Genomic DNA, 13,282 nt, shown 5'->3' on the forward strand with positions numbered 1-13,282 from the left:
GCGCTCTCTCACTCCACAATGGGATTTAACACTGGTGCTGCGCGCACTGGTTAAAGTGCGCGCTGGTTAAATATCCATACTGAGAGCTCTTGTGTCTTATCCAACCTGGTCTCACAGGAATCCGTGAAATGACTACGGACGAATAACTCGAAATCCGTGGACACATCACGGAAACACGCCGATTTCCGTGATGTGGCCACGGAATTTGCTCCAATGCAAGTGACGCTGATGTTCCGTGGCTCACACACGGATCCCCGTTTCAACGAGTGAGTCGACCACGGGGGCTTAACTCAAAACCCGGGGTGGTCTCACTGAAACACTTAAATTGTCCTTGTTGTGTCCACGGAAGTTGCTCCAATGCGAGTAAATGACAATGATATTCCGTGGCACACACACAGATTCCCGTTTCAATCTGTGTGTGTGCTCCCGTTTCAATCTGTGTGTGTGCCACATTTGACCACAGCGGGGGCTTAACTCAAAATCCGTGGTGGTCTGACGGAATCACTTCAATTGTCCGTGATGTGGCCACGGAATTTGCTCCAATGCAAGTAAATTACACTGTTATTCCGTGGCTCACACACGGATATCGGCGTGTTTCCGTGATGTGGCCACGGATTTCGAGTTAAGCGTCCGACGTAGTCATTTCACGGATTCCTGTGAGACCATAGCTGTGTTCGAAATCGTTCCCTATCATGGATGTAGTGCACTAAATAGGGTGCACGCCATTTTGTAGGGTGTTCGAATTCTCAGTGGTCCACTATAGGGCACTATATAGTGGACTTAAAATAGGGTACATACGATGTTCCCTACATGTTACTCCCGTATACCACAATGCAATGCGTCGTGTTTTCCCGGAGGAGAAGAAGAAGCTGAATAACCGCGAAAACGAATACATTTAATGATGGAGTCTCCGGCTTTCGTTTAGAAATGTCAACAATTTAATTGGGATTTAACATAGAATATTTAACATTCAATATTAATTAAACAAGGAAATGTAACATTCAACATCAATACAACCTCCAGCTTTCGTCATGAGTGCCCGGTTTGTTTACATGATGTTGGCGCATCTGTCTGCGTCACACAAATACCCGGCGCATTTACTGACGCAAATGACGTTTAGAAATCTTAAGCGTAGTGTCCGAATTCTCGTTTGTTCGTTCCCTAAATAGTGCACTATATCATGAACACTATATAGGGAATAGTGAGTGAGTGGATAGGGAACGATTTCGAACACAGCTCATGTTGCACTTATCAGACACATTAGAGCTGCTCGTTGATGACGTGTTGGACGCATGACGTATGTTATGCTACGTCTGACGCATGATACTGGCGCGTATGTGGCTGTGTTTCTGGTACTGATCGGGACCAATGAGGCATAGACTACATCCTGCTTTGCCCTTTAAACAAATAGCGATAGCCTTAAAAGGCGAAGCCTATGCGACATAGAACGTTAGTTACGTATTGTAACTCTAGATTCTGTGAGTATAGGCGCAGCCTCTTAAATGGCTGAAGAAAAGCTGTTTATTGGGAGCAGAACGTCCGCCGGCGCCCGCACACTGTTGGTGGGCGGGGATTACAAATTTTTCAGTGCTACGGCTCACACCTAGGGAAAACCCAATGGCGATAGCCTTAAAAGGCTGCGCCTATACTCATAGAATCTATAGTTACAATACGTAACTAACGTTTATTCAGATCTACAAAGCAAACCTACAGATCGTCCAAGGGAGATAACGCCCCTGACTAGTTATTTCACTAAAGTAGCCTATACGAGCAGAAAAGTGGCACACGCGGTTTGCGCGCCCTTCTTCGGTGCAATCCGGTGCCGGCATGTTGGTCGCTCTTTCGTACCCTGCATCCTGCTGCTCCTCCAGAGCTGCAGCGGCCTCCTGCAGCAGCTCCGCGACCATCTTTTCCGCAATTTTCACATTATTACTACCGGTATATACGTCAACCAAGTCAAACCTGGCACAATGCTAGGCATAGAAAGGAAAGTGCCAAGTGCTAGGTTGTGGATGATCAGCTGGTCTGACAAGGAAGTGACGTAGTTCCCGCCAAGACGTGATTGGCTGATTTTGCAAAAAGTTTTGCAAAACGTTTTGCTAAATCTTTTGCAAAGCGTTTTGCATAATCTTTTGCAAAACGTTTTGCAAAGTCTTTTGCAACGTGTTTCGTGGATTGAAATTTAATTTGAATTTTGCAACACACAGAGCGGGGCGTAGTGCATTGCAATCACGGGAACGCTATAGCTTTTCAATTTGAATAAAGGAACTTTGAATAACGTATTTACAAATTACATTATTAAATTGCATAATGAATTGTCAATTGCATAATGTAATGACTTATTGAATTTCAAATTACATTGCCATTTGAATATTGCTACATATACCATAATGTAGTTCAATTCTACATTGAATTAAACTACACACTTTTCCCTTCTAGTTTTGACTAGGTTTTTGGTTTGTTGAAGTAGCATTAATAATCGTTTACTTACGGCCCCGACAATCCAAAAACCCAGTCAAAACGACATGGAAAAAGTGTGTAGTTCAAAACGTGAAGCAGCTTTTACTTCTTCGCCACCTCCGGAGTTCGTTACATAGGATCTTTTAGACCCATGTTATTTCCCATAGACGTTGGACAGGGGGAACCGGGGGCCTCCGAGGCAGGCCTTGTTCTTCAGAGGTCTATTGGTGTGTTCCGGAATCCTCGGACGCCAGCCTTCCGAGTTGCACTTTTGACGTCATTTCCGGTCTCGGAGCATTTATAGCGTTCCTGTTCGCCTTTGTGATTGTTTCATGAAATTGGCAAGTCGTTGTTTGTTGTTAGCAACGTAAGCCTCTTTAGCAAACCAGCCCGAAAACAAACAACACAACTTGACATTGTATTGGAAGCACAGCAAGACCGTGCAATGCCTAAATTGGTGACCGGAATAAAGTAGCAATGTAATCAAGTGTGTAAGAGCATTTAAAATCGACTTTGAAATGACCAACGTAGTACAGATACAAAGAAAATAAATCTCTTCACGGGCGCAGCCATTTTTGTTGAGAGCGTCATTACTGCTCTCAGTCTACTCTCAGAATTCCGAGAGATGAAGACAAAAAGGGGGCGTGCCTCCGAGAAATTCCGCAAGAAAGCTGGGAGATTTCCGACTTCTGACTCGGAGGCGGGCGGCCGAGGATTCAGGAACACACCATAAGCTGCAGTTCACTCTGGACTGCAGGGAGTGAACGCTGATTGGCTGTTATATTACGTCCCTCAGGGAGTGAACGTTGATTGGCATTGTGGGAGTTGTCGTCTTCAATCCACAATTGCCAAAAAGTCACTGTCTGCCTTTTCTCGGTCAAGAATGCACCAAATTAGAAATGAATGTTTTTTATTCGACTACATATATGACCCACATTCAATACAGTTCCATGTCTCAACCAGTGAAATTCTCCTTTAAATGATTATTCTACTTAAAGGTTGGGTACGGAATTCGCTTTTTTGGCCATTTTTGCAAAATTACTTGAAATCCTTATCATAACCCGCTTACAGCCACTGAGTCAGAAGTACTGACATGAAAATTAAACTTGTCAATCATCTGTGGAACGGGCAGGGCTCGAAAAACTCCAGCCAATCATTTGGATTGCCACCTCGTTGCATTGGACAGTAAGTACGTCAATCAAACGGTCGTACTGCACTTCCCCTCCCCCGCGCCCCGCGCGCGACCCCTTCGTGCAGTACTCGTGACCCAGAGCTCGTGACCCAGAGCAAGCTCCTGTTTGTTGTTATCCTGCGGTATCTACTGGAACTAGTTAATCCACATTTGGACCTAGCAGTAGAAGACAATTTCCATGGCAGACAAGACGCCACCATCCCCACCACCACCACCACCACCACCACCACCACCACCAGCAAAGAGAAGGAAAACTCTTTTTCAGAGAATAATTGATAATAAAAACGCTGAAAGAGAAAAACTGAAATCAAGAATAATCCTAGGCGCTGCTTTTGAACGTTGGCGGCAACTGAAGGACGAGAAGGGTCTAAAAACCGATGCTTGTGTGGCGGTTGACCTAGTTTCAAAGTTTATACCGTTTATACTCGGTAATACCGGTGTTGAGACGAGTGTATTACTCGGTGTGAAAATGTCCACACCGCGGCAACCCTAATGAAAACCAGGACTTCCAATACAATTATATGAAACAAACATACATTTTCTAAAAATAGTAATGATTTATGTGACCGTTTAATGTTTATAACATCTGGTGCAACCATAGCCGCGAGAACGTATTCTCAGCAGGGGGTGCTGGAAAAAAAAAACCCGGCCTGCACTAGACTCGCAACTCGTCACATTGATAAAAAAAGATATATAGCAGCGCAGCTCAATTACACCAGTGCATGCGCGCACAGTTGAAAATCGATCGTTGTGTTCACTTCCTTCACACCATGGTTCACATCCAGCTGCTCACAGAACAAGTTTAGCGCACCACCGCTACCCTCACACTTTTTCATACAACCTTTTTTCAGCACTATGAGCATTAAATAAATGCTGCGTCTCAACATGCATTGGACAGCAGCGAGGATGACTCGCTTTGCCACGGGCCGAAACAGTTCGGAGCGACCACAGCCAGAGCGAACACAGCGGGGCAGAGGAGTGTCAGGAAGTCTTTGGTGTACACATCAGTACGGCCTATTTGCACTACTGTTTAGTGGCAATGCAGTGTTTTATTCTATGCCTTTTTATTTTCGTATATTATTTCAATTAATACAATTTATTTATTCATGAAATCAAGATCTGGTCTTCAAATCTTTTTTCCAAATACAGGTCGTATTACAATGGGGTTTGTGTTTATATTCGGACCAATACGGTACAGCGGACGCTCACATGACGTTAAGCATTTCCTGGTGCATAATGTGACGCTTCAGAACCTAAAATCCCGTTTCTCCCCGTTGATACGACAACACATAACCGGCGTTTTCAGAAATCTCCACTTTGGCCGGAGTTTTTAGAAATTATCGTTTTCTGTGATAAGACAGGGCCTCGGACAGGGGGTGTTGCAGCACCCCCAAAACCCCTACTTCCCGCGGTACTGGGTGCAATTTACAGCTGAATGTAGTGGCATGTTGTTAAACGAAAACCTACGCTAGCCTGGCTCGCTCTCGCGCATCTCTGTTCGCGCTCGTGCATGATTGCGCGTCCAGGTACTTGGAATGGGTGGAGTCAGAGTCAGCGTTGAAGGAGAGGGGGTAGGACCATTTGAGTTGTGTATTTTCAAAATCTGCTGGCGTTTCGCAAATCGCGTACCCAACCTTTAACATTTCCAAAAACATTTTCTCAGCTTCACCAGCAGAGGTCTCCCGCTACCTGATGCCCAGGCCGAGCTCATGTTGCATTGGTTTAATGCAGGGGTGTCAAACCTTTTTCAAATGGGACCATATTGGAAAAATGAAAAAAAATAAGTCTCTTCCACAATATGCAGATCAAACCACACAAGGAACAAGCAGTGAGAAATAGTCTATAGTTCATTTGAGAAGACTTGTATGAAATTCGCATGACTACTATTTGCCCATAAGTCAAATAGAACAGTCAAATAACAATAGTATTTTCTTCAAATGGCAGTCTATCCATGCCACAAGGTGAGATTAGGTTTACAAAACAATTGTTTGTGTTCACATCTCTAGAATGACAAAGGTAGCAGGTAATGAATCCTGTGATGAAACATATTTTCCATGCAGCCTACATTTTTCCCACTAAATTTAATTAACTCAGAACACTAGGAAACTAATAACTATTTGACAAAAAAAAATGCACATGCAAAAAAATACATAAAATACGTATCTAACAATTGGCAGATCAAACCACACAAGGAACAAGTATCGAGAAATATTGTGTCTTCCCAGGTAAATTTGAGAAGACATTAATGAATTTCCATTGACCATAACATTTTTGACCATAACAAAGTAACATGAACTGTGTTGTTTATGTGTGTGTGTGTGTGTGTGTGTGTGTGTGTGTGTGTGTGTGTGTGTGTGTGTGTGTGTGTGTGTGTGTGTGTGTGTGTGTGTGTGTGTGTGTGTGTGTGTGTGTGTGTGAGAGAGAGAGAGAGAGAGAGAGAGAGAGAGAGAGAGAGAGAGAGAGAGAGAGAGAGAGAGAGAGAGAGAGAGAGAGAGAGAGAGAGAGAGAGAGAGAGAGAGAGAGAGAGAGAGAGAGAGAGAGAGAGAGAAACAATAGGCGGTGAGGAGGGCTGCTCAGAGAGGTCTGGTCTCTAGTCCACATCTTTCTCTCGGGCAGAAGGAGGCAGCAGGGGAGTACCGGTGAGTGGCGCGTATTTCTTTGCTGTCTGGTTTTTATCCCTATCAAAGGTACGGAACCTTTATGTCGAACCTTATATCGTATAAAGATATGATCGCATCGTTCTGTGATTTATATACGTATATATATCTATAACTGAAGTTCAGGGAGTCCCGGTTAAGACGGCAGCAGAAATAAAACAGTTAAATACAATACATCAAATCAACTAAGCCTACTAAAAAGATAACATGATCGTTACACAAGGGGAAAAAGTAGAGAAGTGAGGCATATAGGCCTCAGGCCATCATCGATATCCATTACGGACCCGATAAAACAACATTTTTCTTTAAGTCCTTTTTAGACCTTTAAAAGTTTTCTAAAAGGGGAGAGAGCTTATAACGTTTAGTTTGCAGCTCATTACATGTCCGAGGTCCAAAAATTGCTTTACCCAGCTCTTGCACAATGGGGACTTTTATAAGACACGGATAGGAGATGTAGTGATAGGATATGATAGGATAGGATAAGAGGCATGAGGTATAAGTAGGTCGTTTTCCTAACAATTCTTTTTCAATTAATATTAACATGTGTTTTCCTCTTCTGGTATAGAGATCCTATTCATGTGAAATACAATGGTGCGGTCGTGAAGCCTGCACTTCTTATATTATAACACCACAATTATAAATGAGATTTGCATAATCTGGCATCAAAATGAAACGTTTTTTTAAATGGTAGAAAAGCTCAGTTTAGGTCAATCAATGATTCAATCAATGATCAACATGTAGGCCTACATTAAAAGCCACCTTTGTAGTAAGCCATATGCCTATTTATTTGTAAGAGGAGAGTCTCTGGGAAGCCTTTCGTTCAACTCTTTGTGACAGGTCGTAGACATGAAGGACAAGGTCGACCCCGAGCTGCCGAGAGGCAGCCCTCTTCAGAATGGGGAGCTGGCCCAGAGGTGAGTCTCTTCTACAGGCCGTTGGCTTTTACTATAAATAATTCATTATACATAGGCTACTAGTCAAAATGTAATTCTTACTAGTAAGAATACAATTTGCACCATTAATAATTTAATGAGAATTAAAATCTCTCTCTCTCTCTTTCTCTCTTACAAATTCAAACCATTATGATATCAACATTTAGAAGATTTAAACCTGACATATTACTATTTTGTGAATGGTAATTATCATAACTTTGATATGGCCATTAGTGACAACTCAGACAACGATGTGGGGGAAAAGAAGAAGGAGAAGAAAAAGAAAGAGAAAATCCCGATGGTGGGCCCCATCGAACTGGTAAGGTTTCCCACCCATCCCATTGTAGCCAATACAGTATTGGCCCTGTAGGGTTATTAATGTAGTGATAAGCAGCATTCTAAGTGTATTCTAGCTTGCAAGCATGCTGGTGTTTTCTAGTTTGTGTGTGTGTGTGTGTGTGTGTGTGTGTGTGTGTGTGTGTGTGTGTGTGTGTGTGTGTGTGTGTGTGTGTGTGTGTGTGTGTGTGTGTGTGTGTGTGTGTGTGTGTGTGTGCGTTCCTCGTGTGTGTGTGTTTGTGAAATGGCGGGCCCGGGTAAGAGAGGACCGTGCTAGGGAGGACCTCTCCGGTCCCCTGCTGTGAGAACATAATAGCTGCCTAGTGTTTGAAGTGAGCGTTGCATCAAACACACACTCACAAACACACAATCAAAAACACACACTCACACTCTCACACACACACACAAAAACACACATACAAACAGGCACCTATTTTTTCAAGATAGTGAGGACAGAGAAGTACGTTAGTGAGCTGAAAGAGAGAACCTCAATCAAACCTACGTGGTCACTGGTCACTGCACAATAGCAGCTATTGCCCCCTTCTCTTATTTACCTTTTTTACCGATACAGATTTGGAATGCGTTGTTGTGTTCTGACGTTGCTACCTGTCCTCGGTTCCCACACACCTTGTGTATAGTTCAGGTTTGCAGATGGCCTGGACATCACCCTGATCGTGGTGGGGACGCTCATGTCCATGGTGAACGGGGTGGTGCTCCCCCTCATGTTCATGGTGTTCGGAGACCTGACGGACAGCTTTGTGAATCATGCGTCCAACATGACCAGTGAGTTACACCCGGACCACCACGACCGATCCGCCCATCCCCTTCCATTCCACTGAAAATTACAAATAATGGATCATCAAACATTGACTGATCTCTTCTTTGACAGATAACACTCAGTCTCTGGGCGATCAGATAAGTGGGTAAGGCATTGTAAAACATATTCATTGATTTTTTTTAGGTACAATTAGAAATGAATATCATAAAAAACGATGTACCTATATAAAGATAGAAATACCCAAACACATAAGCAGAAAAAGAAAAAAAATATGCAACCATATATATACAGGAGATACAGTCCAGAACATATTGTACATAAAGTACAGAGCCTATAGTATATGCAGTCCAGAACCTATGGTATATACAGTAAATAACCTATAGTATATAGTACAGTATATCCAGTACAGAACAAATCATATATACAGTCCAGAACATATAGTATATACAGTACAGTATATACAGTACAGAACTTATGAAACCTCTCTGTTCTAATGGTACTTCTCCCTTTTTGTTGATATTCTCCCCCTCTTACGTCTACTCACCCGGTGTCTTTGCGTCCCTACAGCTACGCCATCAACTACTCCATCATGGGGGTGATTGTGCTGGTGGCCGCCTACATGCAGGTGGCCTTCTGGACGCTGGCGGCTGGGCGGCAGGCCAAGCGGCTGCGCACGCTCTTCTTCCACCGCATCATGCGGCAGGACATTGGCTGGTTCGACGTGAACGAGACCGGGGAGCTCAACACCCGCCTCATCGAGTGGGTATTAGAGGGCCCTGCTGGGCGGGAGACAAAGGAAGGACGCAGATACAGAGACACGGAGAGGAGGGTGGGAGGACAGGACGTAGAGACAGAGACACAGAGAGGAGGGTGGGAGGACAGGAGGTAGAGACAGAGACACAGAGAGGAGGGTGGGAGGACAGGACATAGAGACAGAGACACAGAGAGGAGGGTGGGAGGACAGGAGGTAGAGACAGAGACACAGAGAGGAGGGTGGGAGGACAGGAGGTAGAGACAGAGACACAGAGAGGAGGGTGGGAGGACAGGAGGTAGAGACAGAGACACGGAGAGGAGGGTGGGAGGACAGGACGTAGAGACAGAGACACGGAGAGGAGGGTGGGAGGACAGGAGGTAGAGACAGAGACACGGAGAGGAGGGTGGGAGGACAGGACGTAGAGACAGAGACACGGAGAGGAGGGTGGGAGGACAGGAGGTAGAGACAGAGACACGGAGAGGAGGGTGGGAGGACAGGAGGTAGAGACAGAGACACGGAGAGGAGGGTGGGAGGACAGGAGGTAGAGACAGAGACACGGAGAGGAGGGTGGGAGGACAGGAGGTAGAGACAGAGACACAGAGAGGAGGGTGGGAGGACAGGAGGTAGAGACAGAGACACAGAGAGGAGGGTGGGAGGACAGGAGGTAGAGACAGAGACACAGAGAGGAGGGTGGGAGGACAGGACGTAGAGACAGAGACACAGAGAGGAGGGTGGGAGGACAGGAGGTAGAGACAGAGACACAGAGAGGAGGGTGGGAGGACAGGAGGTAGAGACAGAGACACGGAGAGGAGGGTGGGAGGACAGGAGGTAGAGACAGAGACACGGAGAGGAGGGTGGGAGGACAGGACGTAGAGACAGAGACACGGAGAGGAGGGTGGGAGGACAGGACGTAGAGACAGAGACACGGAGAGGAGGGTGGGAGGACAGGAGGTAGAGACAGAGACACGGAGAGGAGGGTGGGAGGACAGGAGGTAGAGACAGAGACACGGAGAGGAGGGTGGGAGGACAGGACGTAGAGACAGAGACACGGAGAGGAGGTCACTAGAGGGGCGGACAGACGGCCAGATGGACACATGGACAGACGGATAGGCAGGCAGACAGACGGACAGACGGACAGGTGGACAGACGGACATGCGGATGGTGTTGATTGATTGATTGATATCATTGATTTCATAAAAGTCAGTGGTTTAAAAGGAACACGATGCTGAAAGGTTGCGGGTACAATCCCCAAAGTCCATAAGCCATATGTCTTATGACATGTATCTAAATGTGCAGTCAACATGGCTGCACACACAAGTGACGTGTGGTGTGTGCTCACTGTATTCAAACAGCCCATGTCCTTGTCCCCAGTGATGTCTTTAAGATCCAGGAGGGCATCGGGGACAAGATGGGGACCCTCATCCAGTCCTTCACCACCTTCTTCGCCTCCTTCATCATCGGCTTCGTCAACGGCTGGAAGCTGACGCTTGTCATCCTGTCCATCAGCCCCCTGCTGGGCGTGTCCGCCGCCCTCTTCAGTACGGTGAGCGTGCCTCTGGGAGGGGTCTGGGAGGACCTCCCGGTGGGTAGTTAGTTCCTAATGCCTGGCCACTGGTTGGTTTGTACAATGTAAAAGAGCGTGTGATTTCTGTCATTTAAGGATTTACAGGAATTCATTGTCTTTGTAGAGATCTGTCCTGATAAGTCACTAAAAAGCTAGAAAATCGTTTGACCGCCTACTTCATAGTCATGTGGCACTCGAAACGAGTCATTGGATCATTTTGAATGAATTATTTAGCAGGAACATTGCCTATTGCTCCTCACATTAGTTTGATTGTGTGTTTGAGATATGTGTGTTTGTGTGTGTACGTGTGTGTGCGTGTGTGTGTGTGCGTGTGTGTGTACGTGTGTGTGCGTGTGTGTGTGTGTGTGTGTGTGTGTGTGTGTGTGTGTGTGTGTGTGTGTGTGTGTGTGTGTGTGTGTGTGTGTGTGTGTGTGTGTGTGTGTCCCTCCTCCTGTCGTAGGTGTTGACGTCCTTCACCTCTAAAGAGCAGAGTGCGTACGCCAAGGCGGGCGCGGTCGCTGAGGAGGTGCTCTCTGCCATCCGGACGGTGTTCGCCTTCAACGGGCAGGACAAGGAGATCAGCAGGTCAGAGGTCACCCCCTCTCTGCTAACAGCTGAGGAGGAGACGGATGATTAGGTGTTAACCAAATGTCTTGGGCTGGAAAGGCTACACGTAATATATTAGAAATTCAATAATAGGCATATATAGCCTGTATAGTATGATGTTGTTCATTGATTATAATTAGTAAAAAGGAAGAAGGAGCAAATATCTTTCTTTGGTAAGCCGTCTTGTCTCTCCCAGAATGCATTTGGAAACGGAGGGTCGGATAATAATTGTGTTTGTGGTTTATAGCAGGATGTGACTCAGAGGCTTGTTGACTACATCATATATGATATTTGATATGAAAGCCCAAGCCATTACTGTTACTCAACACACGTGAACAATTAGATCGGTGTCTTATTTCTAAGACTGATTAAGCTATATAGCAATATGCACAGCTGTGTTCTCTGCCTACATTTTATATTGTATTGGGAGTGTTAAAGTTAAACTTGCATGCGTGTCTTCCTGTGTGTGTGTGTGTGTGTGTGTGTGTGTGTGTGTGTGTGTGTGTGTGTGTGTGTGTGTGTGTGTGTGTGTGTGTGTGTGTGTGTGTGTGTGTGTGTGTGTGTGTGTGTGTGTGTGTGTTGTGTGTGTTTTGTGTGTGCATGTGTGTGTGTGTGATGACACAGATATTCCAAGAACTTAGAGGATGCTAAGAGGATGGGCATTAAGAAGGCTGTGTCCACAAACATCGCAATGGGCTTCACCTTCCTGATCATCTACCTGTCCTACGCCCTGGCCTTCTGGTACGGCAGCACACTGGTCCTCAGTGAGGAGTACACCATTGGAACCGTGCTGATTGTGAGTAGCTATTATTTGGACATTTAAAAGTAATGAAAATCCCCAATAAATCACCTGGAAGCATTTTTTCTAACTTTTTCCATTTATTTGCGAAAGAAGATATTATGAGAAAAATGTAACCGTTGGTGCTGGATGTGTCCCCAGGTGTTCTTTACTCTTCTGATCGGGGCGTTACCATGAGAACAATCTAACCGTTGATGCTGGATGTGTCCCTAGGTGTTCTTTACTGTTCTGATCGGGGCCTTTTCTTTGGGTCAGACGACCCCTAACTTCCAGGCCTTTGCCAGTGCCCGTGGCGCTGCACACAAAGTATACAACATCATCGACAATGTAAGACTTCTCCCCCTCTAATGCACACCTTTTGATAGTCATGATGACCTATTAATAACAAAACTGCCCCTTAATTTCCCCCTTGACACTTGTCAGTTTGCATCATGTGAAGGCAGCGTTCTGCCGAGGCACGGCGGCTCTCAGCTTTGAGCTGAAAACCTCCGGAAACCCATTTTTTCCTAATAGGACGACCTGCTGTTTGACTAGAGGGATTACAGGTTGTTTGGTCTATAAGCAACTGTACTAGGATTGTAACTGCTTGGATTCACATATCTCTACTAATATGTGTAAACATTTTATAAACATGAAGTTAAACATTCGGCTTTTCACATATACCAAGTAAGTCTCATAAAGTCTCATAAAGATTAAAATAGTTTTGGTCAAGTTTACAACACTTCATTCATGTGTGTCAGCAAACACATCACAGATAGACCTTGAAATAATTGTCCAAATTACTGTAAACATGAACTTTGACATAAGGACTTGTATGGTTGTTCCTGGCAACAGTGCTTATTGTAGCATGGGGCTGTGTTTAGTTTAAATAGGCCTGTTTCACCCAGACACCACACTCTAAATACACCATGGGGCCCTTAGTCATCAAGCAGAGGGTTATATCAAACACAAACACGTACATACAGCCCGCTACACAAGTGTGTGAGTGTGTGTGCGTGTGTAGGTGTGCATACATGTGTGTGTTTGCAAAGAATAGCAGGGAGGAAAAGTGAAGCACAGTGAGTTCAGTAAACAAACGTAATCTGCTCACATTGTCCTGGCTAGGCAACACTCTTCCTTCTATTGTTTCTTAATGTTTATGAAAGAGAGAGCAAAGCCCTCTGATGTGAAACTTGACAGAGGATTAAGAAATGATGGAGAGAGA

At 45.1% G+C, this 13,282-nt stretch overlaps 1 protein-coding gene across 1 annotated transcript in view; it reads left to right on the forward strand.

Moving 5' to 3' along the window:
• Positions 1–6,265: 6,265 nt before the first annotated feature.
• The window catches only part of abcb4 (ATP-binding cassette, sub-family B (MDR/TAP), member 4), a 23,493-nt gene continuing 16,476 nt past the window's right edge, over positions 6,266–13,282 (forward strand). The window contains exons 1-10 of the mRNA XM_056602414.1: positions 6,266–6,291; positions 7,147–7,223; positions 7,476–7,560; positions 8,216–8,360; positions 8,467–8,500; positions 8,923–9,114; positions 10,481–10,652; positions 11,134–11,258; positions 11,904–12,075; positions 12,292–12,405. Of these exons, the coding sequence (XP_056458389.1) occupies positions 7,156–7,223; positions 7,476–7,560; positions 8,216–8,360; positions 8,467–8,500; positions 8,923–9,114; positions 10,481–10,652; positions 11,134–11,258; positions 11,904–12,075; positions 12,292–12,405 (1,107 nt within the window). The 5' untranslated portion in view covers positions 6,266–6,291; positions 7,147–7,155. The remainder of the gene's footprint in view (positions 6,292–7,146; positions 7,224–7,475; positions 7,561–8,215; positions 8,361–8,466; positions 8,501–8,922; positions 9,115–10,480; positions 10,653–11,133; positions 11,259–11,903; positions 12,076–12,291; positions 12,406–13,282) is intronic.

Source organism: Gadus chalcogrammus, chromosome 11, assembly GCF_026213295.1.
Source record: "Gadus chalcogrammus isolate NIFS_2021 chromosome 11, NIFS_Gcha_1.0, whole genome shotgun sequence".
Classification (NCBI taxonomy): Eukaryota; Metazoa; Chordata; class Actinopteri; order Gadiformes; family Gadidae; genus Gadus; species Gadus chalcogrammus.